The sequence below is a fragment of the Tamandua tetradactyla genome, chromosome 20 (assembly GCF_023851605.1).
Source record: "Tamandua tetradactyla isolate mTamTet1 chromosome 20, mTamTet1.pri, whole genome shotgun sequence".
In the NCBI taxonomy this organism is placed as follows: domain Eukaryota; kingdom Metazoa; phylum Chordata; class Mammalia; order Pilosa; family Myrmecophagidae; genus Tamandua; species Tamandua tetradactyla.
In genome coordinates this window covers 11,410,441-11,434,736 of record NC_135346.1, presented here as the reverse complement: position 1 = coordinate 11,434,736, position 24,296 = coordinate 11,410,441, and the positions used below count along the sequence as shown (strand labels likewise).

The window sequence follows — 24,296 nt, the reverse complement described above, 5'->3', positions numbered from 1 at the left end:
ACATTTGCTTAAGATATTTAACTTTACTAGTGAGACACTAAATATTTGTAATCTTTATGAAGTTTGAAAGCAGAGGATGGATTGCTCTAAAAGATAATAGTTGCTGAACATTTATATCATTTATAAAATAATGAAATTTGTGATTTAGCAAACAGCATTATTCTGAAGTTCACCAATTTTTGTCATAGCAAGAACGCTTGGATATTGAAGAAAAATATACCAGTTTACAAGAGGAAGCTCAGGGAAAGACCAAGAAATTAAAGAAAGTTTGGACTATGCTGATGGCTGCAAAGTCAGAGGTTGGTTTCTTACAAGTTACCTACTCGTGTAGCTCAGAATTTTTTTTAAAAATTACTTTCATTAAGTATGAGTAAGAATCCTGAAGGAATCATAATTTGTACTTACAATTTTAAAGAAACAAAATATTTCCACTTTATGTGCAATTTTTAGCTTTAGCTGTTAAGCTGAAATTGTTTCTTTACTTCTATAACTGATAACATGTAATAGGTGGTAATAGGGAGTGAAACTCCATGCATTGTTTTTGTGAAAGAATAGGGTAAATTCTCACAGGTTTCTTAGGTGAGTTCCCTATTTAAACAGAATGTTTTGTATTTGCAATGTGGTTGGTTTGTACTGTTTTCATGGGCTTTCTTGTAGATGGCTGATCTCCAGCAAGAACATCAGAGAGAGATAGAAGGCCTGCTGGAGAACATCCGACAGCTTAGCCGGGAGCTACGGCTTCAGATGCTCATTATTGATAACTTTATACCTCAAGATTATCAGGTAAGAGGGAAGTTCTCTGATCTAAATATTAGATATGTAACACGGCCAGGGTTAAGCATCAAGGAAATAGAATTTACAATTTCACTGATAGTAAATAGTCATATTTCATTTACCAACTGTAACATTTTATTGAACTGACACCATCACATTTCACTTCAGTTATTAACTTTTCCTAAGACATAATTTTCTGCTTGAATATCTAAGTATGTAAATAACAGTTTCTCAGCCCTTTGGAGGAACTCATATTCATATTATTGAAGTCAAAATCATGGTATAGGTCCTGTTCATTCATTCAACATCCTTTATCATAAAACTAGGTGCTTTTTCTCCCTTCCTTTGAATGTCAATCCTTAATACCAGTATACTTTTAAAATCTCAGCCTGTACTTTTTTACCCCAAATTTCTACTTTCCAGTTCATTTTAGTAAACTTTAGCAAACTGAGTTTTAAAAAATTTGTTTTGAATCTCAGTACAGCTTTATGGAATTTATATGAAGATAATCCTTAGCATTTTTTTTTACCTTTGGACCTCAGGTGCACAGAATTAGATAAATTTTAGTCCTTGGTTCATGATAGACTGTCCTTATTGGTCCTTTGATGGCCTGCTTTTATTTATTTAATTAGTTATTTTGTGATGGACTTGTGAACCCGTCACTTAAAACAAAACCTGGACTTTGACAGTAACCTCCTTCTATCTAAATGATCCCCCCTTTGCCTCTCCAACCCAAGGTAATCATCATCCTGAATTTGTGTTCCTCACTCCCTTGCTTTTTCTTCTTTTCCATATATATATACATATATATATATATATATATATGTATATATTTGAAATAAGGAATATAATTGTTTCCACATATTCCTAAAAAGTGTATATTTTAAATTTCTAGTTATTTTTGAATGTATTAAAAGGGTGTCATGCAGTACATAATGTTTTGAGATTTACCTTTTTCACTTAATAGTATATTATAAAGATTTTAGTTCCATGAATATTTTTCAGTGTTTTAAATGTTGTTAAATATTAAAAGTAGACTATCTTTGACTCTTTTAAAAGGAAATGATTGAAAATTATGTCCATTGGAATGAAGACATCGGAGAATGGCAGCTAGTGAGTATTACTTTATCCTCTCATGAAATACTTAAGGAGTACTTTCTGTGGGCTAGGAATTGTGCTGCCTGCCATGGGGAAGAAGGTGGTCCAAAGATGAATAGGGTCAGAATCCAGTAAGGAGGATAGAATGTTTTTCTAATTAATATAGCAAACAGAACAGTCAGTGGAGAAAGTATAGGTCAGAAGCTACACAGGACTGAATGACCTCTGGGACCCTTTCCAAAAATGCAAAGCATGTTTTACAAGTGTGACATCACCATATCATAATAATTTGCTTTATTTGCAGTATTAATTACTAATTAGGACAATTCTCTCTCCCCTTTTTTTTCTTTTTTGAGAAATGTGTTGCCTACACAGGAAATAACATGAGGAAGCAGACTCCAGTACCTGATAAAAAGGAGAAAGATGTAAGAGTGCTTTTTATTTTTTAATGCAGTTATTTCTTCTGTAGGAATGTGGGTCATTAAAGTGTGTTATCAACCTAGCTCTGTTCACCAGCTTTATAGAAAAATGGGCTCATCTTTTGGGAATAGAGGCTCTGGGAGGGGGTGATTACCTTCAGTTCTGCTCACCTTCGTCGTGATGGTAGGCTTTATCATTTCTACCATGAAAATGGCATGCAGACAGTGCACCGCAGGATCTGTCTCTAGCTTCAGTTGTGTTTGGATGAAACAGAACAGAGACTACACCCCACACCTCTTCCTCCTTGGATATACTCCAAAGGCCTCTCCAGTTACAATATCTGGGGCCATCTTCTCGGCCATCCCTGCTTCTAGGACTAGCTGACACCATTTTAGGGGGTAAGCTCCTCATTGTCAGTCAACTATGAGCTCCCAGATCCATCAGAATTATTCTGCTGAAGTGGAGGGCTCCATTAACTGTCTCTCATCTGTGGGTCCTCTACACCTCCCTCTCTCTGTGCGTCTACTTACCCGTGAGGATGTGGCCCTGAAGGATGTGGCCCACTTCTTCTAGGAGTTAGTGAAGTTCTCGAGGTGTACCGGAACAGTGAGCATCTCTTGAAGGTACAAAACCAGCAGTTAGGCCGCACGCTCTTCCAGGACATACAGGTACCGTCCCAAGATGAATGGGGTAAAACTCTGGTTTCAAGGACGCTGCCATGGCCCTGGTGAAGAGTCTGAACCAGGTCCTTTTGGATCTGCATGCCCTGGGTTCTGCCGACACAGACCCTCATCTCTGTGACTTCCTGGAGAGCTGTTTCCTAGATAAGGAGGTGAAACTCATTGGGAAGATGGGTGACCACCTGACCAACCTCTGCAGGCTGCTTACAAGCTGGGCTGGGCAAGTATTTCTTCGAAAGGTTTACTCTCAAGCATGACAGAGAGCCTCTGGAGCCCACAGGCCTTTTGGGGACCTCTATGCATTCCCCTGGCAGCCGGGCTTTTTTGCCTGAGCGCCTCCATCCTGCTAGGAGACATCTTTTTAAACCAAGCACCTTGCAGCCCTCTAACAAGCCAAGAACCATGTGTGAACAATAAAGCTTTTTGTGTGCGGGAGAAGAGTGGCATGGAGTCGATTTTGGGGAATTTGTTCCTTTTTACCACCTTTCTAGGTTATGGAGCTTTTCAAAGCTGCCTTTGTCCTAGAACAGCAAGAAGAGGTAGCAGCTTTAAGGCAAACAATTGTTTTTCTTTACCTCTAAGGAAATGTATAGTTTTATCATGCATTGGGGCTTTTAAATTTATTTAATATTGTATATCTTCACCCAAATCTGGTTTAGCTTTTTCCTATAAGAGAACCTTGTATCTCTTTCTTTTATTTAGCCCTTTGAGGTGGACCTTTCCCATGTATATCTTGCCTATACTGAGGAGAGCCTACGGCAGTCCTTGATGAAATTAGAAAGGCCACGGACTTCAAAGGGGAAAGCAAGGCCAAAGACTGGGAGAAGGTAAGCACTGTCCTTGAATCCCATGAAGTGAAGGTTTTGAGATATTCTCATTAAATACATTTAAAGGAAATTAAGATTTATTTTAACATAATAAATATTTTGAATATATATTCAAGCAAAAATTAAATTTAAAATTAGCTTATTTAAGAAACACTGAATTAACCTCAGTGTCCCTATGTAGCTACAGTTGAGTAAATAAAATCTCACTAAAGAATGAAGGTCTTCCAGCTTCTTTAGTTTTCCTAAGTAACAAAATTTATTTTTATAGCTCACTTTGTTCTTTCCAAATATATAATGGATCACCTACTATCTTGTTTAATTCCTTAATCCTTGCATTTAATTCCTCTAGTGAGATGCTAGTTTGCTAGATAGACTCCCAAGGTATTTAGTTGGTTAATTTTTCTATCCTAAATATTGCCCTAAGAACCTTTTAATTTTTTTATCCTAAATATTGCCCTAAGAACCTTAATTTCCTCAGTCATCAATTGAAGAAAACTTTTGCAGCCATGTTTCCCTCCTTTGAACCCTAGTTTTGATTATTGGGTAGTCTGGGTGCGTAAGTTTGGGGAAATCAGGATGCAAAAGCCCTGAACTGGACTTGTTTCTTTTTTTCCCTTCCCTTACATCATGACTGTTCAGTTTATTTAAATTGATTGTAAAGCTTTGGGACTCCTAAAAAGGTAGAAAATAAACTGCTTTTTTTCCATGTTCTGGGAACATGGGCTTTGAGTTACATGTAAAGTTGAAGCTGCGTGGTTTTAATATTTTTGTGTTACAGGTCTCATAGGCACAAACCTAATATAATAATTTGGGATAACTGAACTTGGTAGGGGGATAAGTTGCATATTGAAAGTATGAAAGTTTTACATTCTTTAACATTTAAGCTAGGGATTAAAAACTTTCATATGTCTACAGGAGTCATACAAATAATGTTAAGGAATGAAGCAAATCAGTTATAAGAAAAACAAGTCTCAGGGTGGGCCACAGTGGCTCAGCAGGCAGGAATGCTTGCCTGTGATGCCAGAGGTCCCGGGTTCGATTTCTGGTGCTTTCCCATGTAATAAATAAATAAATAAATAAATAAATAAATAAGAAAAACAAGTCTCTCAAGATTTATCTTTCAACTTTCCACCTTTGATAGAAATATTTTCCTTTTTACTCTGCTGTAACAAAAACAACAATGCAAATTTGATAAATGGCAAGACAGCTGGCTTCAGTATAAGAGATGAACAGGGAGGAGTGGGGAGTAGGACAAACTAGAGAGAAGTTCTGGCTAAAGCAATTGACTGCTGCTCTGTAACGAATTAGTTTTGTACTAGAATCTGGATCTTCTCATTTTAAAGAGAAGCCAGAAATCTATATTGTTTATGTGAAATCTCAGTTGTTACTCAGCTTTTGTTTTTTAACCTATGAGAACCTAGAACAAACATCAGATAGAATACAGTTTTTAGAATGCTCATTTAAAAATATAAACTTTTTTGTTTTCACCTAAGCAAAAAAAAATTGGGGCCCAACATTAGTGAGCCAAACCTAGCATCTCTGTGTGCCAGAAGTAGACTGATGCAGCATGAAAACCCTAAATAAATGATAGGGTGGTCTTAAACATAAACAGGTACATACAATGAATGGTTTATTGCTGTTACATTATATTATGTAATATGTTCATTGTGATGTTCCTCATCACATGAACAGAGTTCACTGTGTTGAGCAAAATTGCAACAAACACAGTACATTGATGTCGTATTTCCATCAGTCCAGCACATACGCAGATATCTGTGGACATCTGTGGAGTGTTGCCTCAGATAGTTTGTGTCTCTGATTTTCACTCAATAAACCTGCACTTTTCACATATCCTAGAGGATGTAAAAAGGGACTCTCATTTGGCAACGGTACAGCCCTATCATCTGGCCATGTTGTCTAAATTTTGGAAATTATCATCCACTCAATCCCTTATCACTCTGGCATAGAGGGTGGTGTGCCATCGTCTTGACCTGCTCTGGCTGACCTTCCCTGAGCCTGAAGGCAGGGCTGGGGTGGGGGTGGGTGGGGGATGGCACGTTAATTGATCACTTAACATGGTCAGACATTAGGCCTGTATTTCCAGACTCTTTGGCCTCTCTTTATTATCTACTATACAATATAGGGATGTTTGCATTTCAGCCTTTTAGGAAAACGTTCATGTTTTCTTTTTCCCTTCTCCAAACAGAAAACGTTCCACAAAGCCTGAAACCGTAATTGACTCTTTACTTCAGTAAATATTACAGACTTAAAGTCACAGTAAAAATTATCTTTAATTAAAACAGTGAAGACTTCTGTGTAATTTCGAATAATGGAAGCTGTAAATTATGAAGTAAGACTGAAAATAATAATTTACCTGATACCGTTTAGTCTATATATTATGTTAATATAACATTAAAATTGTACAACTGATGACTGTTCAAATTGTCATATTACTCTTCAGTTTGTATTGTGCAGGGAAGTTGGGGAAACTGCTCATCTTACAGAGTTGTGGTTTGAAACTATACATGGATCTATAGCTATTTACCCAATTACTTTATATTTAGATAACTAGAGTTTCAAGACAGAAAAAAAAAATCGTCCTGTGTTGCACACAGAAACTAGCAGATTGAATTGTCCTGTGTCGCACTGTTAGATTTGAATGTATGGGCTGCATATCCAAGAAATGACTCCATTCTTACACCACCCTGCCCTGTCTGTTTAAGTATATCCTAATTTTTATACTGCATCCATTGCATTTTAAGTATGAAACGACTGATCTTACTGGTCTTCTGTAGAAATTTTTCTTATTTGGCATTCAATTTTTGAAGTGTACATATTTAAAAAAAAAGTTAAAAATCAGTTTCATCTGAACTTCTCATGACCTTTTTTGCTTCTTTGAGTTCAAATCAAATATACTTTTTTTTCATTCTGGTTTCATTTTCTCTTGAAACATTGAATTGTATCAGAATATAAAAGGAGCCATAGTTGTGGAAAAGTAAGAATCTAAATGCTTGTCATTTTCCCTTTGCCTTTTTGTGTAATTTTTTAAAAATTCACTTTAAGTGTGATTAATGGACACTTTCTTGTGTCTGAATTTTAAATTTTGATGGAAATTGCTCTGGACCTCCCAGTTGAGAAAGGTCTCCTTTTTCAGAAAATGTAACTAAGTGAAAAAGGTATCTTCTTATCCTCTGCCTTTAAAACACTTTGTTGTTTTTTTTTCACATTCTATAAAAATACTCTTCCTCGAATTTCTTCTATTGACTAATCCAGTTAAGACTATATTCCTATAAAAATAAAATTTATATTTATTTTGTAGTAGAACTGCTATTTTTCACTTGCTACTTTAACAACTGTTTTTGAAAGTTTTGCTGCTCCTAAACCATTTAATCTGTCTTTCATGAGTTTTAAAATTATGTAGTCAGTTCTGAGACACCTTGATTGCAAATATTTTGAGATGTCATAGCTAGTATTTATTAAATTAATGTTATTTAAATAAGTTTGGTCAAATATCAGTTTATAATGACAAAGCTGTGAATAGGGTGGGGTGTGTGAAGACGGCAAACTGGTGAGGTGGTGGTAAAAATGTGCCCGTAATTTAAAGTACATTCCAGAGGTAGAGTAATAAATGTCTTGTGTATGGTGAGTATTTTCTAGATCATATAAACTGCATTTAATTATCAGCATTTTCTTTTTAGTGTGTAAAATAATGAACGTGTAACTTTACTCTGAGCATTGTTTTGGTGCTGTGAAGACGTAAGATGAATTTGTGTCTTGTAAAAGCTTCGTTTGAGCAGAATATCTTGGCAGTTATAAAATATTTTTGGTGATGCACATTTAACATTAATAATTCTTATTTACCAGTAGAAAAAAAAGTTAATGCTTCTTCTTCTTTTTTTTTTTAATCCACCTTTCTAGCCTTTAGAAATCTAATTAATAGGAAAGGAATAACTTTTGAGTTAAGCTTTAAAATGCTATAGAAAATTTAAGCCAATATGTTGGATTTTTTTTTTCCTATCCCACCCTACTGCAGTAACAAGAAGAAATCTATGGAAAGACAAACACTGAGAAATTCTTTAAAACAGGCTGTTTTTAGCAGTTTTTTAAAAAGCATTTATGTTAGTATTGATTATACCAGGGAACATTACATATTCATCTTATGAGATACCAAAATTAGATATTAAAGCCAGCCCTGACTATCCATATGGAAACATTGGACATTGATGTTTAAACTATTCATTTAACTCATCATAACAGTTCTGTGGTTTCTTCACATTTATTGTCTTTGTACACAAATGAAATGTTTTGTGACTTCAGTGTTAATTTCATAAAAGGATAGAGATAAATACACTCGCTCATTATTGGAAATAAACATGCAGATTTAAAATGAGTGGCACATACATGGAAAGAACTTATTGAATGGGTATTTCTTCTCTTTTCCCTGTAACTTAAAAAGTAATATTTATTTATTAAAAGGAGCATTGGTAGAATGTTATTGTTTTATAATATGTTCTTTAATAAACCCTATAATTGCATTTATTAATACTTAGATTATTAAAATATCAAAAATAGTATTCCCCAGTTTTGTTTAGATTATCATTAAGTATAAGATTAATCAAGGGAGTTCTATGCCTATGTGTTTAAGATTATAATTCTGATTTTCTTTTTAGTCTATTTTATGTCTCTTTCCTCTTAATTCTTATCTTAAGGAAACTGTCTCTCTGTCCTACAAGGCTGTGAACTAAAGGAATGGGTAGGATTTACATGTAAGCACACCAGTGTCTACCCAATCTCTTAATATGTACCTTCATTTTCCTTTTTAATTCTGTTTTGTTCTTAGAATGCTGAAGAAATCATAGATCTTCCTAGTGCCTTTGAACTTATGCTGTAGTCTGACTAATTTAATCGTTAGTAACTTCAGTAGCATTACAGTACTGTAGATTGGCCAAAAGTACAAATCGTACAATGAGTTTGTTGCATTAATTTCAAAAGCCACATTTTCATTGTATTTTATGTATAAACTGTATTTAAGTTGTATTATATCAGTATTGTCTGTATACATGCAGCATGGTTGTATAAGAAATAAAACTCTTTACCTAATGCCTGTAGTGATCTGCTTTTTTTGTTATCCATTTTGGTGTGTCCTTCCGTCCTGATATTAACAGGCAGGTTCTTTGTGCTTGGCATCTCAACCGTGTCATTAAGAGAGGCCTGTGTAATTTCACACCTAGATGTTGGGGGGGTCTTTAAAACAGAAATCATCATGAAACAGAAACTTGGGAGAGATACTTTGTTTTTAAATATGCTTCTTCTCATTGATGAAATTAATTTTTCAACAAAAATCTTTTTATTCAAGTTTTCTTATCTTCCTCATTAGATATTTAAGACAGAAACCAATTCTCATATTGTAACTTGACGTGTGTATGTGAAATGTATCCCACTAAAAGGTAAGAAGCGATGTTGCTTAATGGTAATAGTATCATGATCTCATTCAAACATTTTTAATGAGCTTAAAGTATCTCTGAAACAGTAACATGCTTGGACCATTGCTAATCATGTGTTCTTTGGACAAATACTGATTGATTAGTCACCATGCTAGACAGCATTAGGAATTGCACAGTGGACAGTGAGAAGTTTTGATTTGTCAACAAGTTTCAAGGACATAAGTGTGCTTTTTGCATAAGGGAAGAGACTCCTTTGTTCTTTGCAAGGCGTGCTTCCTTCCTTGCCCAATTGCTGGTTTATGTGAAAATCATGTGTGTGCATAGAACTTGAAAATAATGTTGTAGACCTGCTATGGCATAAGCAAGGCAGTAAGCGGTGCTGCCTTCCCCTCCTCTCCAGTTGAGCTTTGGAGCTATGGTGTCCACTTGCATCTAGCAGTACCCACTGCATCCCTCAGGAAGCCTTCCACTGCCTGTGTTGTCGGGCGTGCTACTGAGGACTTTGTCCTTCCTCTCTGCTCATGAAGACCTCAAGAGAAATCACTCTTAAGCTAAGCACTAGCCTATGGGACGATTTCCCCCCATGGTGGACAACAAGCACTAGGTAAAAGAGTGTGTTTTCATTTTGCTTTGGCTGACAGGAACGTATAGAATCCAGCAGCCTACCCATCTGTATTCTGGACTGCCTTTTCCTACACTCTTCTTTATTTGATCCTAATAATGGTGCTGCTGTTTTCTGTTTTAGTCTTTTTCCATAAATCACTTTGAATCCATTTTCACAACAAGGTAGTTTATAAAAAAGCAGTAAAGATCACTGGTAGCCTATGCTTGCAGGAGCAGTCAGCACTGGCCTGAAGCCACAGCCTACACGTGAAGGCAGCGGGAGGAGCCTTCCAAACACTTTGTTATAACATCTGAATGTCTCCTGCCTAAGCTGTTTCATTTGCAAAGCAAATCAAGTATTCAGTCCTGCTTCGGAAGTTGAACAATGTGTGGGAAAATGGTTATGAAGAGGCTACTTCAAAAAGAACCTGTTTCCTCTCAGTATTTATCTTGGGCTTCCTGTGACCCAATCTTCAAGTTACTTTTATCAGCAATGTTATCAGAACATCAGATTGTCTTACCCAAACTCATCTATGGCACTGACTAAAGAATATGACAGATCAGACTTCTTCCACACCTGCTACCCTCCCCCACCCCTTTTTAGAGGGCTGGGGAAATTTTAGTGTTTAACCAAAGGCTTTGTTTCTCCAATTGTACAAAGGAATTTGACTGGGGCTTTACAACTGAATAAAATATTTCTCAGAGTTGATACCAATCTCAGCAAGAGGATATTGCCTAACTCAACCTAAAACAAGAATAGAGTCATTACAGAAATACGATGTTGGTCTTGATTTCTATCCACCGTGAGTTGTATTGCTCAGTCACCGGGTGTCCTATTTTGGTTGTGACTCTCCTGCTCTAGCCCCCTGGGTTATCCACGCGCCTCCCTTCTGTGTTGGTGGCCCCACTGCACTGTGCTGAGGAGAAGGGTCTTGGCAACACGGAACCACCCAGACCTGGCAAAGCTCGCATCCTGTCAAGAGGGAGAGGGGCACACGTCGATGGAGAATGACAGTGAAGCCCGTTGGGGGCTGTGGTAAAAGAAGGTGATGGTGAACTGTAGGCCACAGCTTTCTGCCTGGCAACTAGCCTGGTCCCTGGCACATGCAGCCTAGCCCAAGGGCCAGAAATGCTTCTTAGAGGAAGTGCTCTTTTAGCTATATGGGAAAGCACTTCATTAAGGGGGGAGCAGTATTCCAGCCTGAAAAGGTAATGTGGGGAGTGTAGTCGACATGTGCATTGGTAATAGGGCACAAGGCGTGGAGGGAGGTGAAGGTGGCCCGAAGAGAAAAGGGTTAGGCCAGGATCTCATTGTGAAAGCAGTGGGAAGGCATGGAAGGACGTAAGTGGGTCACTCATATTGGAAAGATTGGGGAGGATTAGATTGGAGGGAGCAAGAATTGATGGCTGGGAACCAGACCATGCACAAACCTGTGCCATAAGGAGCAGAAATGGTCAGGAACCAGAGGAGCTAACCTCCCTCTCTACTGAGCTGTTTCTCTTGCACCCATGAGTGTGCCTAGACTGAGAGAACAAATGTGTCTTCACCTGTCTTTACTCAAATTGCCTAGCAGGTACTCAGGTGTGGAGTCAGCACACAAAGCATCCTTTTGTTTCATTGTGGCATTTACTCAGAACTTTAGACAAAAAAGGAGCAACTTCCACTAACGTGAACTTTCTTCTCTTTTTATGCAAGTCCTCCTCAATTTATGTTCTCTCTGTTCCTTGTTGTTGCATGCCTCCATCCAGACAACTCAGAGGCTGAGGAAAGTTGAACTGGGAAGACATTAACAGAAAGAACAGATTAGATTGAAGAGAGGCATTTAGCTGAGGAGAGAATGTCTGGGTGTTTAGGGCAAATGTTCCACAGCAATGCAAGGTGTTAATAATAGGGTGGTATGTGAGAATCCTGTGTTTTATTCACGAGTGGTCTGTGAACCCATGACTTCTCTAATAAAAAACAAAAACAGTTTAGGAGATTCTGGACATGTGACTAATTAGGAAATTTTAGTACTCCTCCTGGGCTTGGAACTTCAACTTGATCTGATAAATTGATCCTAAAAATCAGCCCCAAAGCTAAAAGTGCCTGCCCTGCTCTCAGTGGAAGCTGGTAGGGGCTGAGAAGCTGGCCTTGTATGTTGATAGACCAGGCTCCATAAGAAACCTGTGTGCTGCACTTTGCTCCTGAGATTCCACATCCTCAGATTTAGGGTCCCTCAGAGGCTAACCGAGGTGACCTGTGTAGGAAGATGAAGGAAAACTGAGTGTGGGACCACTGGCATGGCAGACCGTTAGGAATAAGAGAGCCCTGTTGCATTTTCATCAGAGACCAGCATTTCTAACCAACCCAAGAATGCATTGATAAAAGACATTCAGGCAGATTTGAGCCAAAGATGTTTTTTCTCACTCCTCATTTATTCAATGAATATGTGTTACCTACTTGATGCTAGTTAGAGATACAGTCTGTTCACTGGCAAAAGGTACCAATAGCCTATCTCAGGGAGGGGGGCCTTCCAGCTGGGGGGCTTTGCTCTCTGCAGACGAGCAAGTGTGGGGCAGCTTCGTGAGGCAGGCCTCGCTGTGGCTGTGTCCTGATGAGCAGGCTGTAGAATACCTTTTTAGTTGCCCTTAGAATGACAAGCATCTCAGCTTCCACTAGCCTGATCTGTCTTCTCTCTTTTTATGCAAGTCCTCCTCAATTTATGTTCTCTCACTTCCTTATTGTTGCATGCCTCCATCCAGATCCCAGAACCACCTGTCACCAGAGTAAATAGGAATGTCAGTTGCATCTTAACCACCCAATTTTATCTCAGGACAGAACTTGTTCAGGGGCTTGCATATATCCTTTCTTTGGCCTATTCCAAATCTTTTGCCTTTCCTTTACCATCCTGGTCTCCTATACGAACTATAGCTCAGAACCCATATCCTGTGGCAAATAGCTCACATCAGCCATTGAATGCAAATTAGTCTCAATCAAAGAAAGGAAATTGAAATTTCCAGTGTGGATCATCTCAGATTGACTTTAGGAGGTTCCATGACTTTCTTACTTATTGCCCTTGGCTTGCTGGTATTTTATGTGGGCAGGGCGAAACTGGCTGTGGGCAGAGTGAGACTTGAAGCTTTTGACAGATGTTAAGCTTTTGATTTGTTCCTGTATTTTGGAAGGAATTAAAAGATGTTGCATGCTTTGATGTAATTTTAGTACTAGTATTAATTTTTGTCATAGATGTGTAAGGAAGGATGAAAAGAGAGTACTCAATCACTGTTAGAAAATCCATTTTCTTTCAGAGCACATGTATTTCTGCAAAAAGCAAGTTTTGATGACTTGACACGATTTTGTTTATTCCCCCTTCAATTTTTTTAAAGAGCTTTCTTGAGATATAACCCACCTACTGTAAAATTCATCCTTTAAAATGTACAATTCAGTAGTTTTTACGCAGCTATCACCATTATCTAATTTCAGAATATTTTCATCTCCCCAAAAAGAAGCCCCCCATACTCATTCTCCCCTACCCCTCAGCCCCTGGCAACCACTAATCTTTCTGTCTCTATAAATTTACCTATTTTGGACATTCCATATAAATGTAATCATGCCATATGTGGTATTTTGTGACTAGCACTTTCACTTAGCATAATGTTTTCAAGACTCATCCATGTTGTGGCATGTATTAGAACTTCATACCTTTTTTGATGAATACTATTCCATTGTATGTCTCTACTACATGTTGTTTATCCATTCGTCAGTTGATGGACATTTGGATTGTTGCTGCTTTTTTTTCTGTTATGACTAATGCTACTGTGAACATTTGTATAGAGCTTTTTGTGTGGACACATGTTTTCAGTTCTTTGGCATATGCCGAAGAGTAGAAATGCCAGATCACTTGGTAACTATGTTTAACCTTTTGAGGAACTATCCAATAGTTTTCCAAAGTGATTGCAGCATTTTACAGTCCCAACAACAACATATGAGTGTTCCAGTTTTTTCACATCCTTGCCATACTTGTTAATGTCTGTCTTTTTAATTTTAATTCTCCTGAAATTAAGAACGTTTTATTATTTATGCACATGGTAATGTGCACATGCACGTGTGCAAACACACACAAATGGAAAGCCCAGAATCTCCTGCCCTAAAGTTCACCCCTCCTCATCCGAAGTCCCATTCCGAGAGCAAAACACTTTACCTCTTTTACTTTTATTTTTTCTGGTGGTTACCGTCAATATTCCAAAGATTTCTTTTTCACTCACTATTATTTTTCTTTTTTTCACTTTTTGTTTTGAAAACTTCCAGAACATATATAAAAGTAGTACCGTAAACTCCCATAGACCCATTCTAGATACAATCATCAACTCACGACCAGTCTTACCAACTTTTTTTTGAATAATCAACCTTACTTATTATCTATTGATTTCCCTATTGAAAAATGAGGGCTTAGTTCATTTATACTTCCCCTTCCAATTTTTTATAGTAAATTGTTTTTAGTTCTTCTATTACCTTTACCATTTAAAAAAACCCTTAAATCTCATTCTTACTCCATCAACCATTGCTTAACTGAACCCCTCCACATGTAATCTGAGGATTTCAGTGCTCTACCTACCTCTTCTTCTTTACTTTTGCTTTTACCTCCCACCCATTTTCATTTACACCTTTTCTATTGTCAGGTTGATAACAATCACAGATATAGTTATTTGTTCTGTAACTATGATTAAGTTTTCTGTGCTTTGTCTATGTTGGTTTTAATACTGGAGAATCAATAGAATTTACATTATTATGACTTTAAATATTGTTCACTGCAGAGCCAGATAGTTTCCTAGGATTAATTTTTTTTCCTACAGATTTAATATGATAACCCTGATGCCAATGGGATTAAATGTTCTAAGTTTTCAGTTGTCACCTTTTGGATTCAGAAATATATGGTGATCAGTAGGACTGCTCGACCCACTCTGAAAGCTCTCTTTACATCATATGTGGCCTTGTATCCTTTAATTATTTCATGCATTATGTCCCCAGCTAAAGAGGCAACTCCTCTTTAGCTGGGAGGAGTCTTTCATTTTGAGAGGGAGTTGGTCTTTCCTATTTTTGTTCCCCAGGAACTTCCACTAATTGTAGTCTCAGTAGATTACCCCAAAAGTTGCAAACCATAACTTCATTTGTCAAGTAAACATAGCCAAGGTTTGTTAAAGTGATGTCACACTATCAGATTCTACATATATTTTATTTTATGATGCAATATAAATATATAAATATTTTTAAAATAAAGCTATTAAAAACTCATAAATTAAAATATTCATGTTTGACAATTTGCATATTTCTCCATCATGATTGTCTTTAGCCTCTCCAAGAAGTTTTTCAGCGTGCACTTCTTAGCTTCATTCATAGGGCAGTAGGTCTACAAAAGAAACATTTCATTAGGTTGCACTGGTAAGTATTTCGGTTTGCTGTTGTACCTATCTTCTTGTGTCAAGCCCAACCTGGTACTTGCCACCTGGACGAGTAACAAGCCAGGGCCTCCTGTCTAGCTTGATTGGGAATCTGACTGCTCTGGGTCAACAGCATTTGCCAGCTTTTGGCGCATACATCTCATATTCTTAAAATTGTTACCAACCTCTCACTAATTGTCTGTGTTCCAGGGGTGCCCAGGTCTCTGGAGAGGTATGCCATAGCTAGATGCTGCCCAGGGTGAGTAACCTGAAAGTTCAGGCTCAGACCCACCCCTTGCCTTACTGGACTGTTGTTTGCACAGCCACCTAGACTGCTGAGAGAGAGATTCAGTCATGTTGCCCTCCTGCCCATGAACAGCTACATGATGGCATGGTGGCATTTCAGGTGGAAAGGATTCCACATACCCACCACAGACCTCTGCTTCAGTTTGGATCTCAGCTGTATCATTTATTAATTGTATTGCTTAGGACAACTACCTAATTTATAAAAGCTTCAGTTTCCCCCTTTGTAAAATGGGTATGACAGTGCCTACTTTATAAGATAATTAAGAGGATTAAAAGAGAATGTGTGTTGTGTCATAAATAAGGCATTTATGAGTTATTTATGGAGACGATGACTGTCCCCACACCTCTCTTAAGGCCAATTTCCCCACTTGTCATTAGGTATCTTCTCTCATCTACGATTTTTGTCCTGTAATTATTCTCATCTCTCCTACATTAACAATTCTCTCCTCTTTACTCAATCACTCCCATTGGTATATTAACATGCTGAAAATATACCCCACCTTAAAAAAAAACTCTCCGTCCATATGTGCCCTTGAGCCACTGTTCTATTTCTCTGCAACTTTATAGCAAAACACCTCAAGAGTTTTTATAGCCACTGTCACTGTATTTTTTACCCTTCCTACCCCCGTTCTCTGTTGAATCCATTCCAGCCATCCTTTCAGCTCCTGCCTCTCCAGGGATACTATTTATGTCAGCACTCCCAGTGACCTCAATCTTCCACATCCAGTGGCCAGTCTCAGTCTTCATCTTACTTGACCTTTCAGTACATTTGACTGAGTTGATCACTCCCTCCTTAAAAGAGTTTCTTCACTTGCCTTTTGAGTCACCCCCTACTTCACTGGCTACTCCTTCTCAGTCTCCTTTCTAGAGCCTCCTCTTTCTGCCTTTGTCTCTTAGAGTGCCTCCAGGCTCAGGCTTCTTCCTATCTTTGTTTTCTTCAGTCCTATGACTTTAGATAGCATCTAGAAGAGGACTCTCCATTTTATATCACAAGCTCTGATCTCTCCCCCAAACTCCAGATTTTCCAACCACCTTCTTAACATCTTCATTTGGATATTCCATAGGCACCACAAATTTATCATGTATAAAATTAAACTCCCAGTCTTCCATAAATCTCCAGCCCTATTTTGTCCCTGGTCTTCCATATCTGTATAAGCAGCACCTCTCTTTCCCTTACCCCTCACATGTGATCTTTCATCAAGTCCTTTTAGATCTGTTTTTAGTTATATCCCAGATCTAACCATCTCCAACTGCTTTTATCCTTGTCCAAACCACTACCTTCTCTAACCCAGATTACTGTGGTAGCCTCCCAACAGGCAGTCTTACTTCAATTCTTAACCCTCTTCAGTCTGTTTACCACACAGCTAGAGTGATCATTTTAAATCACATAAATCAGATGATACTTTCTGCCCAGCTCAGAACCCTCCACGTGTTTCCCACCATACATGGGGCAGAATCCAAAGCCTCTCTGTGATCTGATCTACTGAGCTGTCCCTCCTTCCTCCACTCTAGTCACACTGGCCCTCTTACTGCTGTTGGACTCAAGTAGCTCCTTTCAGCCTTAGGACCTTTGTGTGGCCATTCCCTCTGCCTGGAATACTCTTCCCCGGTTAGTCCCGAAGACTGTTTCCTTTCTTCGGATATCTATACAGACAATGTCACCAACCCCGTAATTAGCCCCAACCTCATGACCCTGTATCCTTTATTCCTGTATGTTATGACTTTTTTTGTCACTTACCACTTCTAGACATTATATTACGCATTTGTTTGGTTTTCTAACTCCCCTACTAGAACATTCCATGAGAACAGCAACTGCCTGCTTGTCTTTAATGCTATATCCCCTAGAACAGCACCTGGCACTTAGTAGAACCTCACCAAATAATTGTTTAATCTAGGGTAATACAACTAATAAGGAAGTATACTTGGGCATGAGGCTACGGTCCATCAAAGTTAAGCTGTCGGCATAATGCAGCTTACCGTGTTTTTCATGCTGCTGAGACTCCTGTCGAGTCCTCTCAGGTATGTGGTGAAGCACTCGTGCTGTCTGTAAAACTGCCGAAGCGCAGATGCAGCCCTGCAGAAGGTTTCCTTCTCAGTTGTGTTCTAGAAAGAGAAATGCCACAGATATCCATGTGCTAGCTCTGTTTAAAACACAGGAGGGAGATTTCTCTTTTTTAATTCTTCTTTCCAGAAGGACAGTTGAAAGTGTGTTTGCCCACCTTTGTAAAACAACTTCTCCCAGTTACCTGCATATGTAGCAACCTGCCAATTTCTTTTCAGAACCTCCCAATTTCTTTTCCCTTGAAGGGTTTTGTCAAAAGGGGCTCTAGCCACTTCTAATATATTTCTGAACATGGAAGTGAAAGGTTTTGCTCTCCTTTACTAGTGATAAATTTTAGATAAAGCAGTAATGAGTTTGTCCTAGATTTGGGAGCAGGTTGGAGATAGCAGAGACAAAAGGCACTAACAGTTGTGTAGCATGTACTCTGTAGAGGTGAAGGATTATCCCAGGTGTTCAACCTGCATGTCTTTTTCAGACCTGCCAATAGTCCTGTACAGTGGGTTGTACTATCCTTGTTTTACAGGTGAGAAAACTGAGGTACAGATTAAGATACCTGAATAAAGACATCCAACTAGGTAAGTGACTGAGTTGGGATTTGAATGCAGAACCATACGTCTCTGAAGCTCAGGTCCATTTTTTTTTTACTATTCTTTCTATGGAAGGTGCTCACATGAGCTTAGTCTGATTCTGTTTTCTCTAATTCCTATAAGGTTTTGAAATACAGATTTCCTTGGAAATCACCCATGCTTGTTGAATAAGCAAATGCCCATCCTTTGGCCTGGACACTGCTGCTTCAGGCAGCACTCTCCATTTAGCCCTCTCTGTGGAGATGAGACATTTCCCCTACAGCTAGAGGTGGGTGCCCAGATCAGGACAGGGTGCCCTTGGAGTCTGGCCTGCGGACACCAAGGAGAAGTTTCAGCAGGAAGATGTCATTGATCTTGGCCTTGGACAGGCTTCTATATGGTTTTTGGTCTCAAATGATGAAGAGATGGAATTCTTGCAGCTTAGATGTGGGTCTGGAAGGGGAAATGCAGAAGTGGGAACAGTTCTTGCTGGGGAGTCTGGGAGAGGGCTGGTGTCTCAGTTTGAACCGGGCTCGCTGTGTCCTCTCATTTTCCACTGAAGAGCAAAGACCTGGAGCTGGGAGAATGGTCTGAGTGTGCATGGGCCCTAACCATCCCAGAAAGCTGTCCTGCCTCTGCCGGGATATGTCTAGTCTTTGCTACTCAAAGTATGGTCCGTGAATCTGCAGCACAGGCATCACCCATGTTAGAAATACAGAAACTCCGGCTCCTCCGCATTCCTACTGAATCGAGACCACAGGGATCTTTGTGAGAAGCAGTATCCAGGTAGCTTTAAAGTTCTTATATAGATTTTTTTTCTTATTACAAGGGTAATAGGTGTTTGTTACAAAAACAATATATATTCAACAAAAATTAATTCATGCCTTATCCTACCACCCAGAGATAACTACCGTTAATATTTTTGTTCTATTTTTTGGGTGCATGGTCTGGGAATTGAACCTGGGTCTCCCACATGGAAAGCAAGCATTCTACCACTGAACCACCCGTGCACCCTTGGTAATATCTTCCCAGGTTTTAAAATAGTTTTTTTTCAAAATAGGGACCACCTTTAGATACAGTTTTGTAACCTTGTCATATTTAACATATTTGATAAGCATTTTTTCAAGTCCTTCATAGTATTTAAGAAAAAGGTATTTAGAGCTTCATAGAAACCCATCACATATTTGTACCACAGTTTACCTCAGTACTCGTCTATCATCCAGTTTTTGCTTCTGTAAATAATGCTGCAGTGATTTCTCTACTCTCCCATGCAAACCTTTGTGTTCATCTCATTTCTTTAGGCTAAGTTCTAAAAGTATAGTTCATATGTTAAGGCTTTTCCAGAAGGATCTAGAACAAGGCCAAGGGATCAGAATCCCAGACCACAAAAGTGTTCCCTTTTCCCCTGTGGGGCTTGGTGGTCCACAGGCAGGGCCTTCAGAAAGATAGGCACTTAATGCAGTGGCTGGGAGTCCCTCCTGGTTCTGTATTCTAGTTGGAAATTTAAGAGAGGTGCCTGTCTCACTGGGCCCTGAGAGTAAAGAAACCTTGTGCAAATCGCCACCCTCTTCGGGTTGAGGGTGGTTAGAGGTGGAGGACAAACTCGAGGGCACATGCTGCCTGTACACCTGTGTTGCTGTGTAGAGAGCAGTGAGATTCAAGGAGGCCAAAAGGAGAAGAGCTTATTTTTCCAGCAAAGCCTAGTGATACTTTTCTGAAACATTGACTTGAAGCCTGAAAATTAAACTGCCTCTTAATTTTGAGCAGTATATAGGCATATAATATAGAGGGAATAACCCTCTGAAGATCATTTTCAGAGGACTTCCCAGAGGTGATTAGGATGCAATAGAAATCGAATAGTCTGCATCAAATGGAAAATCTTTTAAGAATTCATTCTAAAAGCAGTTTTAGTACATGGCCTTAAATTTTGGTTCCATAGATATTGCAGCAAAAGAATGCCACTCCATACCACCCTTTGCCTCTTGCTCAGATTGCTTTCCTCTGCTTGCCCAGCTCTTGCTGCCTGGGTGTGTCTAGCAGTGGCTCGGCACACACTTGGACAGCCTAGTGGACCTCGCAGTCCAGAACTGTTTAGGAAATAGAGACTCAAAAGAGGGACCCAGGCCCATGCCAGAAGGAAGGCTGCCCCTCACTGGAATTTCAGGAAACAGCAGAACTCCATCTGGGAAGTTTCTTCTGTTCAGTGACTCTTAGAGTTCTAACATGATTCTTGACTAGCCTAATTTGGGCAATAAAAATCCACTTCCATTTGTGTCGTACTTATCTCCAGTTCTGCCCAAATTTGGTCAGCCAGTGCTGTGTTTGAGAAAAATCATTTACTTTTAACAAAACAACTCTTTGAGGGTCAGTATAGGGCTCTCCGCAAAGTTAAGCTCTTTAGGTCTCTTTTGGTAGCTAGGAAATGCCTCCTCCAACTAGTCGTCCACCCAAGAAATCCTTTATAGGCCAGCCATGAAGTTTGCTTTCCTCCTTGCTCTTCCTCAGAACACCTTAATTCCCTAGAAGCCCGGGGAGGTGCCACCTAGGAAGCCCAGGATTTAGATCAGCAAGCCCCTCCCAGCGACTGCCAAGGGCGGTTTGCTATCCTGGGTAACAGTTTGGAGATACTGGAATTCTTGGTCCCCCAAAAGAAATAAAGTTAATACCTGAATTTCAGAAAATGCTCCTGTTTAGGGAACACAAAGAGGTACCTTTTCCTTCTACATACAAGCTTTGTGTGTGTGTGTATTTAAAAATAACAACCTTTTCTAGTTCTGAAATATTTCAGTAAAGTAACGAGTGCTGAGTCTTTGAGGGGAAGGAAAGCGTGGAAGAGTGAGATTGTTAATTCAGGAGGAACAGAAGCAGCCTGGGGAAGGCACAAGACAGAGGAAAGAGTGAAAGGAGGCAGTGGGGACTTGTTACAGGAGACTTCCATGTGTGGTGAGGCCGAGTGAAGGGGGAGGCCAAGGATGGGAGGGAAGCAGTGAGCTGGGTATGGGAGCCCTGGCCTGGGACCACAGGGATGGGGGAATTGGCTGTTCTAGAGACAGCCCAGCAGGAGTCACCCACAGGGTTTGGAAGGTTTGATCATTTCCAACCACTAGCCCCTTCCTCCTTAAAATCACTGCTTCTCTACACCAGGTTTTTTCTTTAATCAAGAGTTGTGTCTTCTTCTTCTTTTTTTTTTTGAGTTGTGTCTTCTTAAAATAACACTTTCCACTAACTTAAGAGTTGGTTTCCAAACTTCAAAATCACTTTCATGTCTTCAGAAGTGGAAACTGAGGCACAGAGAAGTGCAGGAACTTGCAGAGACCGTACAGCAGGTTAATGGGAAAACGGGCTAAAACAAAGTGCTCTCTGATCTCCAGATCCCAGGCACTTCCTCCGGCCCAGTTCCTAGTGAGCCGGGCCCTTCCCTTGGACTCAGTAGAGCCCTGACGGCAGAGCAGCACCCTCCTGGCTTCTAGTAAGTGTGGCCAGGGTGAGAAGGAGTTGGAGATTTTATACACACATACATATACATATATAAAGCACAATATATATTTATATCATAAAAGTGTTATATAATATAAAATGTATCATAACATTTTGTCCTTCAGAATTTCATCCTGTACAGATCTCTGGAATCATCTTTGATCAAACAGATGGCCCAGGTTAAGGCCTGGAGAACAGTTTTCCTCCCCAAGTGGAACGGTCCCTGTCCCTTGGCCTTGGTGCTGGGCGTGTCCCTGCCCTACCTCCAGGCTCCACCCCTGGCCCCGTCCTCTCCCTCTAGTACACGTGGTGAGGACACCACTGGTAAATGGAGGCTTTGGGGCTTTCATTCTCAGTCGTGTGTTTCCATGAAAACAGGAACTGAAGTGCACAAAGCTATTGATATGGCCAGTGTCATGTGTTTGTCAGAGAAAATGCACTATCAGCTGTCAAATCTATCTCCTCCCACTGCCGATGGAGGGGCGGGCTGTGCAGCCAGAGCAGGGGTGTGGGGACCCTCCCGCAGGCTGGTTCCGCACCTGGCTGGGGGGAATGTTCAGGACAGAGCAAGCTGAGGGTCCCTGGGCAGACACTCCTGGATCCCCGTGGGCTGCGAGGTGACCTGGCTGTAGGAAAGGAGGGGCTCTGGCCCTTTTCTGTTGCCATAGGAAGTCTCCTAGACAAAATGAAAGCTCCTTCAACCTGTAATCTCAATATCTGTTTTTGTGAGAGTATTTGGTTTTTCAGAAATGTATGGGCCAGAAAAATTCTCTCATTCAACAGGTATTCGCTGAGTGTCTCCCTGTGTTCTAGGTACTTTGGCAGAGGCTGGGCAAAATCCTAAATAGCTTTTCCTGACCGGCAGCTGAATTAGGATGACATAACCCAAGAGTTCTAGTACACATTTAAATTGAGTGAGAACAGAAACACTATAACACGCCTGAGATTAAAGAGCAGAATTCTCATTCTTTGAAAATATTCAACGCCTTAGAATTGATTTGAGCCTGCTCCTTCTCCATTAAAGAAGTTTCTTGTTCAACTGGATGGCTCTTCTCTCCCGTCCCCCGTCCGCCGCTGCACACACAGGACAACGTCTTACCTTCCCGGCAGCAAAGGCGTCTGCTACGGTCCTCTCCGTGCACGTGTGCTTGGCCCAGGCAGGAACGAAAGAGCGAGAGACAGCGTTAACCTCCCACTGCACAGGGTAACCCTCTGCCCCCCTCAGACTGAGAAAACTCCCTACATTCCCGCAGAGAAAGGGGCCGGGGGAGCGGGGGCAGCCTCGGCAGCGTGCCCTGCCCTGCCGCCAACCACCGCCTACCCACCGCTGCGGGTGGTCTCCTTCTCAGGGGCTGAGGGCTGTCCGGTGTCACCAGAGCATCTGCAGAGCGGGCGCAGGTTGTGGTGACTCACCTTTTTCTCTGTGAGGATGTTCAGGGTTCTGATGATCTCCCGTAAGCTTAGGTTACCGCATCTGTGTCCGTGAGCACCGTCGCCGGCGCAGGCCAGCAGGCAGAGCAGAGTGGGGATCAGCTGGAAGGTGAGACCCATTAATAGGTCTTTGTTTGCAGTGACAAGGCGAACAACTAGTTTACCAGGAGAAGTTAACTATGCAAGTCTGACAAAGATATCTCTATATATAGATTTAAAATTGCTGAAACCAAGGGAAAATGAGTTTACATTGGAAATTTTCGTTACACCAGGTTGTCAGTCTTTGGGGGCCAATCAGCGCCTCTCTTCCAGGAGAAAAAATGCCTCACAGAAACAGGTAAAATTTTCCTGTGAAATCAGACCAATAGGAAAATGAAACCTTTATTTAAATTGACTACAAAGTTTCAGCATAGGAAATTACAACACAATTTGTTCTTTAGATTAATCTTATCAGTTTGGGGTTGCTGCTGGCTTTTCACTTTGCGTAGAAGGAGGAGAGCACAGGTGTCCGCATCGGAGCGCAGCCCTCCTAGGGGAAGATCAAGTAATATCAAGAAAGTTTGACTTGAATAGTGTTGTAACCTGGCTTCTTCCAAGTATGGGTGGCATCTTAGAAACTCTCCGATCATGGAAATGCTGAGGTGGGGTTCTTCCCCAGTTCCCTCTTGCCTTGGCGCTCAGGCATGCCTTTCTGCCAGGGCCGGGTCTTTGGGCAGGTGCATCAGATGGGCCACCTCGGTCCATGAGCTCTTTAAAAATAGGGGCACCTGAGGCAGGGTGTGTCTATTTCAGCGTATCAGAAATGACTCCTGCCCTTCCCTTTGTTTATGTTTTTATTTAGTTTTTTTTTTTATTAGAGAAATGGTGGGTTTATAGAAAAAATCATTCAGAAAATACAGCGTTCCCATATACCCCTGTCCACACAGCCTTCCCTGCGCTGGAGTGACACCTCTGTTGCAACTGATGGATCAATACTCCAGTTATGCGATTAGCTGTGGGTCACAGTTGACATTAGGGCTCACGCTTTGTTTGGTACAGTTCTGTAGGATTTTAAAAACTTTTATACTGGTAACATATATACAACCTAAACTTTCCCCTTAGCCGCTCTCAGTTATACCGTTCAGCGCTGTCCATCCGATCACAGCGCTGTGCTGCCGTCACCCGTCCGTTACCAAGACTTCTTCATCAAC

General features: G+C 40.2%; 2 protein-coding genes across 3 annotated transcripts in view; one reads left to right on the top strand and one right to left on the bottom strand.

The window, feature by feature from the left end:
* KIF3A (kinesin family member 3A) overlaps positions 1-12,886 on the top strand; it is a 65,430-nt gene extending 52,544 nt beyond the window's left edge. The window contains exons 14-19 of one of the 2 annotated variants that reach the window (XM_077138409.1): positions 189-299; positions 658-783; positions 1,834-1,887; positions 2,229-2,297; positions 3,675-3,799; positions 6,006-12,886. In XM_077138409.1, the coding sequence (XP_076994524.1) occupies positions 189-299; positions 658-783; positions 1,834-1,887; positions 2,229-2,297; positions 3,675-3,799; positions 6,006-6,054 (534 nt within the window). In that variant the 3' untranslated portion in view covers positions 6,055-12,886. The remainder of the gene's footprint in view (positions 1-188; positions 300-657; positions 784-1,833; positions 1,888-2,228; positions 2,298-3,674; positions 3,800-6,005) is intronic. The other variant, XM_077138408.1, reaches the window with a different exon arrangement.
* Positions 12,887-15,074: 2,188 nt separating this feature from the next.
* IL4 (interleukin 4) lies at positions 15,075-23,303 on the bottom strand. Its single transcript, XM_077138404.1, has 4 exons — positions 23,089-23,303; positions 22,775-22,822; positions 17,548-17,673; positions 15,075-15,233 (listed from the first exon to the last, which is right to left on the bottom strand). Exons 1-4 carry the CDS (start codon positions 23,224-23,226, stop codon positions 15,132-15,134), a joined length of 414 nt encoding a protein of 137 aa, XP_076994519.1. The 5' UTR covers positions 23,227-23,303; the 3' UTR covers positions 15,075-15,131.
* Between the last annotated feature and the right edge of the window lie 993 nt (positions 23,304-24,296).

Bases quoted from the DNA above. Each gene is read 5' to 3' on its own strand.
- IL4 (XM_077138404.1), bottom strand. From the start codon at position 23,226: ATGGGTCTCACCTTCCAGCTGATCCCCACTCTGCTCTGCCTGCTGGCC. The intron at 17,674-22,774 runs GTAAGACGTTGT...TTCTCTTTCTAG, and splicing joins ACGCCTTTGCTGCCGGGAAG to AACACAACTGAGAAGGAAAC. The intron at 15,234-17,547 runs GTAAGCTGCATT...TTTCTTTTGTAG, and splicing joins TCAGCAGCATGAAAAACACG to ACCTACTGCCCTATGAATGA.